Genomic DNA, 15,545 nt, shown 5'->3' with positions numbered 1-15,545 from the left:
AACTATTTAGTCTGTAAATAAATGTTAAACTATACGTATTACTTAGTTTGTAACCTAAATATTCAATTACAAGGGGATTATTTAGTTGGTAAAATAAATAGTTAACTCCAATCTAATTAGTTTTTAAACTAAATGTTTAGTTTGAAACAAAATATTTACCTTGCTAATTAAATATTTAGCTATGAAGTAAGCAACTCTGAATTTATTTTGTGAACTAAATATGTAGTTTGGGACTTTAGTTTAACTAAATATTTAGTGAGTAGACTAACTATTTAGCTTGCTAATTAAATATTTAGTTACTAGCTAAACATTTAGTTAACAGCTTGCTTACTAAATAATTAGTTTTGAGCTTCATATTTAGCTCCCAGCTAAGTAGCCCTGAGCTTATTTGTTAAGCTTAGTATGAAGCTAACTAAATAGTTTGAAATGGTGTCATTTATTAATTAGTTTTTTCCAACAATCGGCGAAATAACCCCAATTATTAAGTTTTACAAACAGCAGCCTGTATTAATTTCTTGACCAAACATTTCAGCATCATTTTATTTATTTACTTTTGTTTTCTATGTGCAGCCATCTTTGTTCCACGCCAGAACCACGATGCTTGTGAACAGCGGCCGTTTCCGCTGTCCGACCTGCAGACACGACGTGGTGCTGGATCGCCACGGCGTCTACGGCCTGCAGAGGAATCTGCTGGTCGAAAACATCATCGATATCTACAAACAGGAGCTCAACCAAATACCAAGGTGGAGGGAATCCACTAAAAATAACAGCAAAAAACTCTGGGCTACGTGACACATATCCGATGTTTTTTTTCTTTTGCGTGGTCATTCTTACTGCCAAATATATGCGACTTGTATGTGATCCCCGTGTGATCTGCAAACAGTCTGAAAGTGGTCCGCATGCGCAGTAGAGGGCGCAATAACGTCACTCACAGAGCGTGCTCACTGTTTTGCCAGCCGCCATAAAAAAAAGAAGAAATGCTCCGTGTTTGCGGAAGTAAACATAGATGCTAATGGTGCAGCATGTCTTACGATTTTGAAATTGTTTTCCGACCGGAGGCAGCAACTCAATCCTCTCCGCCATGGTTGTTGTTTTTCTTCCCGCTAGCGCTTATCAGGACGCAGATTAGTGACGTATGTCGAGTATCAATGACGTTAGATAGGCTGACGGAGGCCTGGCCGTACAGACTCAGGTCACATTTGAAAAGATCGGATATGTATCGGATAAAAAGCAGCCTGGGACCCGTTCGAAAAAATCTGATCTGTGTTGTTCAGACTGTCATGAAAAGATCATATACATGTCGCATTAAGACAAAAGAACAAAAAATCAGATTTAGTAAGAGCTGGGTAGCAACTAGCTACATTTACTTGAGTAAATTGTTTTGAAAAAAAATTTACTTTTAGGTGAATTTTTACTACAATGTACTTTACTTTAACTTTAGTAATTTTATCATGAAGTATTTCTGCTCTTACTGGAGTAAAATGTCTGGATTCTCTACCCACTGAATGAAACGCAAACATGTTTTAACCAAAACTTCAGACACAGACTCACATCTGCAGTTTTTGTTTGTTTGTTTTGTTTAAGTTTCACAAGTTTTTTATTGAAAGAAACTGATTTGGAAAAAATATATATAAATTTCAACTGATTTTTTTGTTGTTATTTTTATGAATTTTGGACCTTAAAATACCAGAATTTCCACGTAACCTTATATTTTGGTCCATCTGATTATATAATTTTTAAATATTGAATGATTGATCATTTAATCAGTTCCTCAGTACACGAGCAGACTTTTAACCAAATACTTTTTTCTTTTACTTTAGTAAAATGTTTGGGTTTCTACCCGCCTGTGGTTTCCGTTGCAGTGTGAACGCAGCCTATTAAGGAAAGTGCCTGAATGAAGACGTGTTGTATCTTCCTCTCCAGCCCGCCTCCTCTTCCTCCTCCTCTTCCTCCTGCTGAGGCGACCTGCTCTGATCATGAAGGTGAAAAATTGAACATCTACTGCCTCACCTGCCAGCTTCCCACCTGCTCTTTCTGTAAAGTCTTTGGGGCGCATCAGAACTGCCAGGTGGCTCCTCTGACGGACGTCCACCAGCAGAAGAAGGTGAACCAAGCCACCATATTAGACGCGCTTCAAGCTCCACGTCGTTAAAATAAATGTTTTGTTTTACAGGATGAGCTCAGCGAAGGCATCAGTTCTCTTGGGGAGTTTAGAGACAGAGTTCAGGCTCTGGTCAGTGACATAGAAGACACCTGTAGAGCTGTGGAGGTATTCAAAGTGCTTTACATCATAAAGACATCATAAAACAAGCAAGAAACTTCACATTCTGTCAAACGCCATCATCAAATATGTTGATTCATGTTCCAGTTATTATTATCAAAGGCAACTCTAAACTACCACAGTGTATTAGGGCAATTGCAGGTAGGAGAAACAATGGAGGAGTCTGCCTAAAATCCCTGAAATTTTGAGAATAATCTCAGAAATATTTATGAAAAAACAGATTTTTTTCGGAGTTTCAAAAGTTTAAAAAATGCTTGGAAAAATTCAAAAGTTTTGAGATTAATCTCACGAATTTCCTTGGAAAAAACCCCTAACATAGAAATTTTCAAAAGTGGCAAATTTTCAACTTTTGAAACTGAGAAAAATTCCAAAAGTTGGACATTTCTGAGTTTTCTCTAGCAAATTTTTGAAAATGTTCAACTTTTCAAAATTTTCAAGACAAAAGAGAAATCCTCCAACTGCTAAAATCTGACGCCACTCCATTTTTATTTACAATTTGTGAAGAAGGAAGTCACGCTCAGCATCTTCTTCAGAGGTTTTTGTGCCGTTTCCTTCAGTGATGTTTGCTGCAGCGCCCCCACAGGCAAAGAGGGGAACATGTTTCTCAAACGGTTTGGTTGGTTTGACTCAGGAAATGTAACAAATATTTCAGTTTTGGTTCCCAGTCAAATCAGATCTACTGGACTATCAGATGTGAAAACACACTTAGATTCGATAAAAACTAACAAACTTATTGTACTTTTAATAAAGGATAGTATGAAATGTCCTTTAATTCCCAGATTTATATTTTAATTGTGTACAGGAGAGCTACAAGACCCAGAAACAGAACGTGTGTGACAAGTTCAGCAGCATGTTTTCCATCCTGGAGGAAAGACGGAAGGTCAGAATTGGTGTTTTTATCTGATTATCATCACTTTTATGCAACTTAACATTTGTTTCTGTGTTAGCGCCACCTATATTTATCATTACAAAACACTCACTGGCTGACAATTATTTTATATCAATACATACTCTAAATATCTATGAGTAATTTTGTCCTTACAGTGCAAAAACACAAAATCTTACCAAGTAATTTTGGCCTAGTTTCTAGTGCAAATATGTTAGTGCACTTCAAACTAACATAAGTAAGTTTTCATCAAGAGAGAGGAGCTCGCTTTCAGCCAATACTTCGTCAAAATGGATGGAAATGAACTAGTTTAACTGGCAGATTATTTCACTTGTAACAAGATGTTTTGCTCCTTGCTACAAGTTAATTGAACTAATGGAGGCAGAACTGGGTTGCTAGGTAACGGGCTGGGCTAGGTAGGTGTTGCTAGGCAACGGTGCAGGGCCAGTTTGATGCTGTAAGTAAATCTGCCAATGGAACTAGTTCTTTTTTCATCAGCATTAAGGAATTATTGACTTAAAACAAGCTTATGGATCTCGCTGAAAAGTTGCTTCTGTGTTAATTTTGTATTATTTCAAGAGTATTAAGATATTTGTACTAGACACGAGACCAAAAATACTCTGTAAGGTTTTGTGTTTTTTGCAGTGAAACTGTTTGTGCTTTAATTTAAATGAAATAAATGTTTCTTCTTCTTCTTTGATTCTTATGATTCCTGAAGGCTATGACACAACAAATGAGCTCTGAAGAAGACGAGAAGGTAAACCACACCCAGATGCTGATGCGTTGCTATGGCGATAGCATGGAGGCCAACAGGAAGCTGTTGTCAAGCGTGGAGAGCAGCATGGAGGAGCTGGATATGGCTGCGTTTGTTCAGGTGGGTCAGGTGAAACCGGCTTTTCATGTAAGAAAGACTGTCACCGTTGAAAATGTTTTTTTCAGAGTATTATATAGCATTTTTTTCTGTTCTTGTCATGATTAATCTGAATTATTACACATATTTTCTCTAATTTCTTTTATTGTTTTCATCCTATTCTTAGAATTCAAAAGAATTGATCTCTAAGTAAGTATTAGAAACAAAAGAAAGCTTCACCTCGTTATTTTTTCCCTCTGTACATGCTATTTCCTTTCTTCTCCTCTTCATCTTCCTCTTCCTCTGCAGAGTGATTGCAGCATCCAGCGCCAGTCCATCCGAGACTCTGAAGCCAGGCTATGACAGTCTGAGTCTCTACAGATTTAATTTTAGGAAACAGGAAGAAATGCTGAGGAGCATTGACTTTGACAAAGGTGAGCAAGAAAACAAAAGGGGAAGGACAAAAAGAAAACTTCTTTTCTGAGTGTAAGAATAACAAGATTTTTCTTTGGGAGCAAAATTAGGTAAATTAAATTTAGAAATTGATAAAACCAAGGAGAAATATGATAGTTAATTGCATTAAAATATATTTCATCTTCAAAAACATACTTAAAAAACTCTTTTAAAAATATTACTTGCTCATATTAGTATCCCATGTTAATATTTCTGTAATGGCCAATAATAAATATTTACTGATATTTTATTCTGTTTCTCTACTCTGGACACTGAAAGAACAACCAAGCTGAGCAAAGCATGAAGCTGTTAGCATGTACAGCTAACGTTTGTTAGCTTGTTCATGAACAAAAACTGTAGCTGTTAGCATGTACAGCTCAAATTTTTAATCTACAGACTCCGTCAGCACTTCACAAGTCACAAGGAACTTCACCAAATAACATTAGGATTTAATAGAGATGTATTCAAAGAACCACTGATTATTGTATGTTTTCTCTAGTTGTAGAAGACATTTGTGAAGAACCAGAAGTCAGTCCAGATCCAGAAGAACCCAAAGGACCTTTAATTCAGAACACAGAACCAGAACTATGTCAGGAGCCGTTAATCCCGGACCATCATGCTTTGGGAGAACCGGCTGAAGAACCACTTCCACCTCCCATCTCTCCACCAGTGGAACCATTACAGCTTGATGAACTGGCAGTTGACCCAGAGCCTGCAGCTCCTGGCCCGGCGGCCGGTTCTTTAGAGTCTGCTGGAGAACATTTGCAGCCGGAAACCGATGGTCCAAGTTCCGGTGACGTTGGACCGGGTCAGGTTAGGGTGGAGAGAAAGGTGGAGCGGGTTGGGGCCGAGGCACGGCAGCCTGTGAGAGAGGAAAGCTTCAGGAAAGACCAGGAGGGGATGAACACTCAGCAGGTAGGGAGTCAGGTCCGGTTCTGGTATTATTCTGTTATAGAACTGGCCCGAACCGCACCCGTCCTGGTGTAGCTCCTTCAGTCAGAGGTCCGTTGAACAGTGGCTGTGTTTCCAAATGTTTTCAAAACTTTGCCAATATTCCACTAATGTCAAAAAAACATAATTCTCCAATTGTGTTTTTTTTAAACTAAATTAGAAACAGAATCAAAATCACAAGTGAAGTTTGTTGAATAAAAAACACGCCGCACCATCATCCTCCTACTACTTCCTGTTGTCGTCTTTGTCGTTTCCTCCAGTAGTAACATCCTGTTGTTGATCATGTGACTCGTGTGATGTAAAAGAAAAACAACTGAAAAAAAGCCAAAAATGTATAAAAATACAAGCATTTTGAACTTAAGGTGAAAGAAAGAAATCTGTTCTGGCCAGAAATACTCAAGCAGCAGTTTTAGCTTCACTTTGTTCAAATTCTGTAAAAAAAAAAAAAAAAAATCTCCTATTAAGCACCTTTTACCTTCAAAGTATTTATTGGTTAACCAAAAAAATAATCACCAGACCAACCCTATGCTGAGTTGATATTAAGTTTAACTGCTCTCCTTCTGAAAGACAGATGGAGCTTTCCTTCAGGTGATGGAGCTCAAAGCTGTTAGCATAGCATTAGCATTAGCATTAGTGCTGCACTCTGGGAAACCCTGCCAAAGGGTAAAATTTCAGAGCAGGTGATATGGCCACGGGGGGATTCCCCTTCAGCACATCTCGGCTGTTCCTTAAACCTGAATCTGGAGGAACCGTCTGAAACCTCCAACAACTTTGTGCTCTGTAAACCAGGGATGAAAAAATAATTCTCATTTTGGCCCAAATCAAATCATGATTTGATAAAACTTCCTAACAAACTGTTAAAATAGTAATAAGCAGCTGTCTCTGTGTTTGGTAAGTACTTCTTAAAGGTGCAGTATGATGTAAAATCGACTGTTGTTTTAGCTTTCCATCACGTTATGTTTTTCCCTAACCAAAAACAACTTGGAGTGTTGCTTTCATTCTTTCATTCATATTTGAGAAATCCTTTAATCTCTTTGGCAACAATTCAGCTGCGTAAAACGCCTCTCCTTCAGACTAGCTAGCAGCAATTAGCAAACACCTGGTGGAACTGCTGAGCTCATTAGTGCTCAGTAAGAAGCTGGTGAAAAACGTTAAAGGGTTAACAAGGGAGCCATGTTGGGACGACTTCCTGAAGGCGGAGCTTCAGAAAGGAGTTTTTAAAGAGACAGAGGTCCAATTTCAAGGCATTAATTTACACAGTCAAATTTATTTTAAGTCATATTTGACCTGTATAGCATTTTTGTAACAACTGAAGGGAGGGAACATAGTTACTTGATTGTTATAAAATGTTGTTTTTTCCCTCAAATTTTCAACTTTGCAAACTCAGGAACTTTCTTGTTTTTTTTTCTAGAAATTTTGAAATTAATTAAAAAATAAAATTAAATAATGTCCTGGCAAAATTTTCAAACTCAGAAAATTCGGAGTTTTTCCTAGAAATTGTTTCAGATTAATCTACAAATGTCCTTGTTTTTTCGCATAAGTTCATTTCTTTTTCTTTTTTTTCTATTTTCAGCGGCTTTAATACGCCGTTGCAGTCAAACTCGCTTCATCATTATCGTCATTATTCGTTTTGAGTGTGCTGGAGCTTTGATAACGCTTCCTTTCTGTTGTCCCTCCAGATTGTCACACTGGTCTTCTACCTTTTGGCCTTACTGGTCATCCTGCTGAGGTTCTGGTCTTACATCGGCTGTTTTATGTACTTATGAACCCAGAAGAGAGAGACGGACATGAATTAGCGCCTCCACGCAGGTCAGATCGCGCTGCTCTTCTTTTGCTGTTTCATTGCCCTTTACTGACACCCTGTGGTTAAATTACGGAACTACAGTTTACATTTCAGACTGCGGCTGTTGGATTCATGAAGCATTTCTGCAATGACAGAAAAACTAATAAAAGCCCAACAGGAAGTCATAATTACGTATTTTGAAGCGATAATGTCGACTTTTAGGGTCAATTTAATTTCCCTTTGGGCTTAATAAAGTATTTTTTGATTTTAATTTGAATAATTGTGACTCTGTTTCTCTAAAGCAGGCTGTTTCTGTATTTCATAATCATGACTAAATCATAATTGTTAATAAGAATCTGAAAATTATGACTTTAGGTGTCATAAATATGACTTAGAATATCCGAACTACTACCTCTTAATTATGACTTTAAATCTCAAAATTATGACTTAATATGATCATTTTGATTTTGAATATTAAAACAATTGGGACTTTAAATTTCATAATCATGACTTAGAAAATCAAAATTAGGACTTTGTATCTCAAAATTATGTCTGGATCTCAGTTATGTTTTTGAAAGTTTAAATTATGACTTCCTGTTGGGCTTTTAGTTTTTTGGCTTCCTGAGACCTAAATACTAAAATGTAATTGTACTACTTAATGTTACCATAGAAATATAATAAAATAGCTCATCTTAAGACAAACATTCAGAGCTTTGCAGCATCTTCTATTAAAAATAATAATTTCAATGTTGGTAATCGCCCTAACACCATGCAGGAATGGCTTAAATTTATTTACTTATTTATTTTTTTTATTTTATTTTATTTATTTTTTTTTTTTCAGAAGAATACAGAGAACCAGAGCTGTCCTTCCTCCGGTTCTCCTCTTCATCCTCCTCCTCCTCGGCTCTGGTCCCGGTTCTTGGTAGATCCAGTTTCAGCTGCAGCAGGAATGGAAAAATGAGGCACTTTTGCTTCGTTCATGATCATTTTTAAAACCCAAAGTCCCACAGGAAGTTATTTTCTGTATCATTTTAGCTGTTTTGATTTGCTGATTGCTTCTTGTTTTGGTCCAAACTTTGGTCTTGGTGTACAAATCTGAGTGTGTCTCAGTACATTTAGGTTTTTTTTCTACTAGCTTGAATTGCTGGATGGAGACTTTAGAACAAATTTGGAGCAGATTTGATCGTGTACAACGTTGTTTTGTAGATTTTTTGGGGGGTAAAAACATAAAGTCACGCGTTTCTAATCTCAGAATGAGTTAAAATATAAAGACAATCCCATCAAAACATGTCTCTGATGTCATCTATCCACGCAAAGTTTTAGAAACGAATGTCCTGCAATGGTTGGAGGCTGCAGCTTCCGGTTTGGGCGGCATGCTTTCAAAATAAAAGCATTGAAATGTCGCCACATGTTTAAGTAGTAAAACCAGGATTTATACTTGACAGTATGTCAGAATGTTTTAGTTCCTGTATGGAAAATAATCTGGGAGGGACAAACTTTTACAACTTTCCAATTCAGAGGAGCAATAATAAAGTTTTTAGATCAAATTTGTATGAAAGGTGACGTTTTTCCAGAGACTTCCTGGAGATAAATCACTGATTTATCTTTGTTTTCTTTTCTTGAATTCATCCATAATATTTTAAAGCATAACACATGGTTTATCTAATTTAACATTGGGATCAATAAAGTATTTTGGATTTAATTGAATGCCTTAAGAAGTAGCAAAATACATAAATTCTCTAAATATGACCTTATTTTTTGTTTTATAGAGCTCTTTTTTTAATAGCTGCTTTCTCAGTTGCTACCAGGATCACATATTTAAACCAAAAATTAGGAAAATTATAATTTGTATTTTTTGATGGCTTGAAAAATGAATGATGTGGTAGTTTGTTTATTTTTTAGAATAGGAGGCAAAAATAAATTCAGGCATCCAGATGTTTTTCAAATAAAAACACAAAATAACTTTATTCTAAATTATTTAAATTATTTTTTTTAATCTGTGGAGCAATAAAACATTTAATATTTTTAATTAAATGAAGTAGAAAAAATAATTTAAAGGTCTTAAGAAAAACTTTACATCTTCCTAACGTTTTTGGGTTGAACGTTTTCTATTTAGTTTGATAAAATATTTTGTGTTCTTCTTCTACACATTCATTTAAATCAGGGTTATCCAAATGCAGCCCGGGACTATTTGTGGTCCTCGGTGTGATTTTGTGCAGTCCTCAACCACAATACGAAAATGACAGTGATAAAGCAAATCTTCACCACCTTTCAAAACAAACAAATTAAAGTATTCTAAATATTGAAGTACTCATCTTTTATCAACCATATTTTTCACTTTAAATCAAAAGTTACTATGAACATCCAGTGCTCCAGTTTAGTCAACTCCACAATATAAAGCAAAAGTGACACATATTCTTTTTATGTTGCTTTGAAAAACATCTAAATATAATAGAAAAACCATTAACAGAATATTATTTGCTTTTTTTTGTTAATTTTAAACAAGGTGAACCTGGTAGGTTTTATCTTTCAGATCTATAATTATGTATACCTTCCTTTCCTATGGAAGTCAGACCTTACTAAAATATTGTAATACTTTTATCAAAAATTAAAAAAGGTCTTCAGTGTATATTTATTTATCAGTTTGTTCAACTGATCCTAAGTACAGAAAATGTGCAAAATAGTTTTTAAGCTTTGAATCTACAATGAATAGCATACATTTCATCCCCTAAAAAATGTATTTGATTTTATTTTATCTTTTCTCTTGGCCCACAAGTACTTTTAACTCGACGGCATAACAAAAAGTAGTAGCGTCAACGGAAACGCTTTTATTTTGAAATGAAGTCACCGAAAGAGGATGTAGCGCAGCCGCTAGCTTGACAGAAAGTAGCTTAGGCTGAGCTGGCTGTTGGTTGGGGCTGTTTTGACTCCGCTGGCTGTTCCCCATCGACGTCCTTCTCTACGTGGAAGCTGGTCGCTCTCGTCGGGGAGGTTTCCACACACCGAGGCGGGGGCTGAACACACAGATCTGCTTCAAGCAGAACCGATCAGAATAACCCAGAATCTGCTGAACTGACGCCATGGACCCAGCCAGTCAAGGTAATTGTTAGCTTACCGAGCAAGTTAGCACAACTCAGCTCTCTACCTGGCTGAAAAAACGGCGCAAACAAGTTGAGAGCAGCTTGGTTTTTCTTTCAGAACCCTGTAATAAGACAAAAAACCGTTTCCTCCGTGTTGTTTTGCTGTTGGCCCGGGGAAGTTGGGGTGGGTGTTGGGAGCACAGACGGGCCCTCCGATCCGTGACAGGAACAGCAACAGCAGGTGGAGAGAAAGGAGGAGGATCGAGTTACTGATGTTAGCAGCTTCCCTGCACTGATTTCACTGACATTATCAGCTGATTCAACCCAGTTTTAACCACCTGAGTCACTGGGGTCCATTACTTCAACACATCCGCTTGTTTCGTTAAATGAGTGAATGAAACTGAGACCAGGTGCTGATGTTTGGTGAGGAGAAAACTTCCTTTCTGCTGTGTCATTAACTCCAGCTAACCTCCACCTCCACACAGGCCCAGAACATTCATTTTTAAACATTTATTCAACTTTATTCATAAAATGAACAAAAAAAAAACAATAGAGTGGAATATCGTTGGGAAAATGGATGTGTAACAGCAGGAAAGAGACAGGAAGTCGAGGCATATGGCTTCTCAAAGATAAAAATGTACAAATAAACAAAATTAAGAATAATATACTGCAAAGTAGGGGCAAAATTGCAATATAAAACATTCCCAAAACAAGCAAAACAATATGTATACACTAGAGGTCTTCAACTTGGGGGTCACAGTCCTTAAAGAGGTCACAGAGATGCTACAGGGGGTCATGAGATTTCTGATTAGACATTTTTTGTGTATTTTTTACACATTGACATGAATCCAACATATAAAAAATTGATAAAAGGAGGCATAAAATAATGTATTTTAGTCTGAAATGCTAAATTCTGCTCATTTTGCTAAAAGTTCTGCAGTTCAACTTTGTTCTGGGCATAGGCATTGTTAGACCATTACTTTTACATTCAAAGTTATGTTTAAATAAAAACATGCTATTTGCATTGAATGCTCAATATTAAGACTTGTTGGTAGATGGATTCCTTGTTGTTTCTGTAAGGAGACATGGCCAAATCCAATCAAACTCAGATTATTTTTAGGAACTATGATACAAAAAGAGGACTCCAGATATTTTTCTAGCCTTCCTGTTGTAAGTGATGGTTAATTATTGATGATGGGACCACAGATGGCATCACCCTGTAGTGTCAAAGAGCCATTTCCTGAAACAGGACCTTTAAATCGAAGAATACGTGACTGTAGGTCACATTTTCAATTAGCTCAGCATCTTGTTCGCTTTACAGGAATGTTCCTGTGTGCATTCTAGATGATCTAGCTCTTTACTTGAACTCTGAGTTTTCTAAAAAAGCTTCCAACAAGTTCCATGATCAACGTTCAAAGCTCTAAGGATGAAAATGGCGACTTTACATTCTGCTCTCTCTCACCATCTCACAGCTTTTCTTTTTAAATCAGGGCATTTACAGCAGACCTCTGTCTATTTGTTGTTTCATTATTCGCAGATTTTTCTGTGGAGCGTAACTCCATTTTACTAGTTAAAAATGTGATTATTTGCAGACTTTTTTCCCCCCTCATATCGCATATCTAAAATATTCGAAAGAAATGCCACTAAGAAAGTTGAAATACCTAGATGCTATGCTAACTGCCGCGCTATTGGCTGGCGATATGAATAGGATGTTTTATTTATTTATTTATTACTTTCAGACAGCTGTTGTATGTAACTATGGCAACAAAGTGCTTGGTTCTTCTTTTTTACAATCAGGAGTAGCTGGTTAACATAAAAAACTTTAATTTCTAAAGAAAGTTTAATACCGGAACTGGAAAACATTTTAAATATCCTAAATAAATTCACAAAACAATAATTAAGATAATTATGAAGTCTCTGTGACCAAAATTGCATTTCAGAAAATTTGACAAGGAAAACAGGCAAAGGTTTAGTGCGTGCGTGCGTGCGTGTGTGCGTGGAGTGGCGCGGGTCACCCCACACACACACACACACACACACACACACACACACACACGAGGTGTCAAATGCTTTTTTTTTTTTTTTGCTTGTTTTTTCTCAAAATGCAAACTTTTCAACAAAAAAGTCATGTGATTTATTGATTTATTGCTTATTGTGACAGGCCTAGGCATGTCCCCTACTCCAGCATCTCTCAGACAGATTAAAGAGGGGCGGCAAAAAGCAAAGGAGGCGGATAGCAGAGCTAGCTAATAATAACTGATGGTGGCATCCAGGAGATGTTGCTGTTGAGTATCATCTCTGCTTTGATAGAGCAACAGTCTTCAGTCAGAGGCTTCTTCTGATTCGTTGGAAGACTGGCTGCTAGTGGAGTGTAGAAAACAGAACGTAGAAGAGCGTGGCGTTCAGTGGGCGTGGAGGATGGCCTCACTCACTCCACACCTCAGTTTGCAGACAGGTTAGTCTGCTGCCAAACAAGTCCACCCATTTACAGCTTTAGCATAAATTTAACCCAGTAAACTTATTGTAAAAAACAACAAAAAAAGGAAGTCATTATAACAATGAGTAATTCTGTTCCTGGTTCCTGTACCTCAGTGTTTTTATTTTAATTTTTGTTTTTATCGGGGTTTTTCCTGTCTGTGCTGGTGACGCCTGTATACCTTACAGGTGGAGTCACTGTTTGCTGTCAGTTAGATTACTGAGCTGTGTGCAGATAATCCTGTCGTTTCCCAACATCAGAAAATGTTCAGCTGGTTTAGCCTTGTCACTATAAATCATTTCCATTTGCAGGATTTATCGTTTTCCTCTTTCTGCCTAAAACTGGATGATAAAAGTCTTCAGTCTGGTGTTATGAGACTCAGTATTTCATTTTATTTGTCGTTTCTGTTGTTTTTGTTTGTGTGTTTTGGATATTTAAAATGTTTTCCAGGTCCAGTGTTAAATGTTCATTAGAATTTAAAGTTTATTAATCTCTGAGAATGTGTTCTTGCATTATTATTATGCCATTGCCTTTTATATTACTTGAAAATGGTCTCAAAACAACAATATTATCATTTATCGGAGTAACATCTGAAACTCTGTCGTCGATTTTGTTGAACAACTTTAATTAATGGCCACCATTTTCGCTGAATCTCTGGTTCAGTCTTTGCTGCGTCTTGTTTTTATATTACGTTAACATTCGGTTGTGTTGTGCAGATTACAGCTCCCTGAAGCCCATTTCGATGTCGTTTTGCATTTATTGGAGACGTATTTTCTCCTTTCCCTGTTCTGTTGCCCCCTCAGCCGAAGCTGCTAAAATTAGCCTTCAGGTAAATGACTCGACACTTATTCAGTTTCATAGAGCGGCTATCAGACTGCAGGAATCTTGGACTCAGTTACTTAAGGTTAAGGAATCCTAATCAGTTCATACTAACATTTCAAACTCTTAATTAATGAAAAATTCATTCGTTCATTAAGGATTCAACTAACGATTAGTAAATGATTAATCTATCAATTATTCTGATGATTGATCGATTAATCAAACTTTTAAATTTTAACATATTTTTCATTTAACCACAGAAGCCTTTTTTATGCAATATATTCAAAGATTCAAGTTATTCAATTCCTTTAAGAAAATAAACATTTTAGTTTGTTTGAACCAGGAGAAGCTAAAACTACAGCTGGAGGAGTTTTGGCTAAAATATATTTACAGACAAAAGTGTTTTTTTTACCTAAAATGCGAAATGTATATATATTTTTTGTTTAATTTCTGCTCTGAATTGACTTTCAGACTCCAGTTAATGATTAATTGATTTAGCTGACAGTTATTTCTAAGTGTTTGTATATAACTTTTATTTACCCAGATGTCTCAAGATTAAAGATTTCTGACCAAGACTGGCAGCAACACACAATTACAAATCAAAACTACAGATATCAAAACCTGATTAAGATACAATATAAATAATAAATGAAAAATAACATCAACATAAAAATGGGACTAAAATACACCATGATATTAATCAAAGCATTTTAAAAAATGCCTTAATTACAAACTGATTAACAGTGGCCTTAAATACATTAAAAGAGAGCATTTTCTTCAACTATGAGTTGAATCAGTAATCGATTAATCACGATTAATCGTTTCAGCGGTAATGTAAGCTGCTTTCTAAATGTAGTTTCCTGCATAAATGTGAATGAAGAACATCTGTATCCTTTAAATTTTACTCTCTCTATAATGTTTCCTAATTTTCCCATCATCCATTGCTGCAGATATCAACCTGAACTCTCCTAACAAAGGCAACAGCATGGATCCCTCAGACAACATGGCCGACGATCAGGCGGAGGGCGCGGCCGCGAACTCGGCTCACCCTCTCCCACCCGGCCTGACGGAGGAAGAGGCCGAGGAGCTCCGCCTCGAACTGACGAAGGTCAGGGACCGATTACCACAACGGTGTCCAACATAGGGTCCGCGGGCCATTTGCGGCCCATAGGCTGATTCTGTTGCGGCCCCCCGACCACAATTCAAGAGCAAAAAGGACAAAACTATAAGTTTTAAATTAAAATCTACTTAGAAAAATATTAGATGTGACATAAAATGATCATCTTTTCCAAAGTTTCTGGTTTCCTTTTGTTTTTATGGTAAATAAGATGATTAATCAGATTGATTATAATAGATCAATTACTAAAATGATTGTCTACTAATTTAGTAATCAGTTAATGGTTAACTGCAGTATACCAACTGTAAAATATGAAAGTGAAAACATTTATTTGCCTCTTTAGATGTTTTTTAAATATTTTATTAAGTGGTTAATTTAAAATCAGCAGAGTGTGCCGTATTTTTTAAATCCGATTAGTCAATTAATCGTTAGCTGCAGTCAGAATATTTTCCAAACTGTAAAGGTTTACAGTAAATTCAGTTTCGTTGCATCTTGAGAAATTAAAGGTATTTTATCTGCCAGGTCAGTAGCTCTGACTGATGGCAGGAATAGGTAGGACTGAAATGATTAATCTGGTTAATCGATTATTGAAATAATCAGCAACTGATTAAGTAATTAATTGCTCATTAATTGGATTTTATCAACTCTTAAATATGCCATTTGGTGAATAAACAACAAAGAAGTAATTAAACTAAGTTGATGCTAGAAATATTAAAATACCAAATAAATGGTCCAACTTTCACTAAAGGAATACTATGGCATTAAATTACTTTAAAAAGGAATCAAATCGTTTGTTTGGATCTTTAATGAATTTTTAATGTTTAAATGAAAGATGTGCAGAATGTGGAA

General features: G+C 36.3%; 3 protein-coding genes across 19 annotated transcripts in view; all 3 read left to right on the top strand.

The window, feature by feature from the left end:
* The window catches only part of LOC106937389 (tripartite motif-containing protein 54-like), a 10,749-nt gene extending 2,002 nt beyond the window's left edge, over nt 1–8,747 (top strand). For all 4 annotated transcript variants that reach the window (XM_015018853.1, XM_015018852.1, XM_015018854.1 and 1 more), the window contains exons 3-12: nt 571–743; nt 1,924–2,104; nt 2,174–2,269; nt 3,084–3,161; nt 3,886–4,041; nt 4,205–4,227; nt 4,327–4,451; nt 4,970–5,385; nt 7,101–7,230; nt 8,046–8,747. In XM_015018853.1, coding sequence (XP_014874339.1) covers nt 571–743; nt 1,924–2,104; nt 2,174–2,269; nt 3,084–3,161; nt 3,886–4,041; nt 4,205–4,227; nt 4,327–4,451; nt 4,970–5,385; nt 7,101–7,187 — 1,335 coding nt within the window. In that variant the 3' untranslated portion in view covers nt 7,188–7,230; nt 8,046–8,747. The remainder of the gene's footprint in view (nt 1–570; nt 744–1,923; nt 2,105–2,173; nt 2,270–3,083; nt 3,162–3,885; nt 4,042–4,204; nt 4,228–4,326; nt 4,452–4,969; nt 5,386–7,100; nt 7,231–8,045) is intronic.
* The window catches only part of LOC106937392 (dnaJ homolog subfamily C member 5-like), a 27,269-nt gene extending 14,946 nt beyond the window's left edge, over nt 1–12,323 (top strand). The window contains exon 6 of the mRNA XM_015018871.1: nt 12,302–12,323. The gene's annotated coding sequence lies outside the window, so the exon portion shown is untranslated. The remainder of the gene's footprint in view (nt 1–12,301) is intronic.
* Nucleotides 10,063–15,545, top strand: part of tpd52l2b (tpd52 like 2b) — an 18,971-nt gene continuing 13,488 nt past the window's right edge. For 4 of the 14 annotated variants that reach the window (XM_015018864.1, XM_015018863.1, XM_015018861.1 and 1 more), the window contains exons 1-2: nt 10,066–10,303; nt 14,530–14,687. In XM_015018864.1, coding sequence (XP_014874350.1) covers nt 10,285–10,303; nt 14,530–14,687 — 177 coding nt within the window. In that variant the 5' untranslated portion in view covers nt 10,066–10,284. Of the gene's footprint in view, nt 10,304–14,529; nt 14,688–15,545 lie in introns of all 14 variants that reach the window. The other 10 variants (XM_015018859.1, XM_015018858.1, XM_015018857.1 and 7 more) reach the window with 5 other exon arrangements.

This window comes from Poecilia latipinna, unplaced genomic scaffold, assembly GCF_001443285.1.
Source record: "Poecilia latipinna isolate Pla-1442-1.1 unplaced genomic scaffold, P_latipinna-1.0 Scaffold2334, whole genome shotgun sequence".
Lineage (NCBI taxonomy): Eukaryota > Metazoa > Chordata > Actinopteri > Cyprinodontiformes > Poeciliidae > Poecilia > Poecilia latipinna.
Note: the sequence above shows the minus strand (reverse complement) of the source record. Positions and strands in the feature narration are given on the sequence as shown.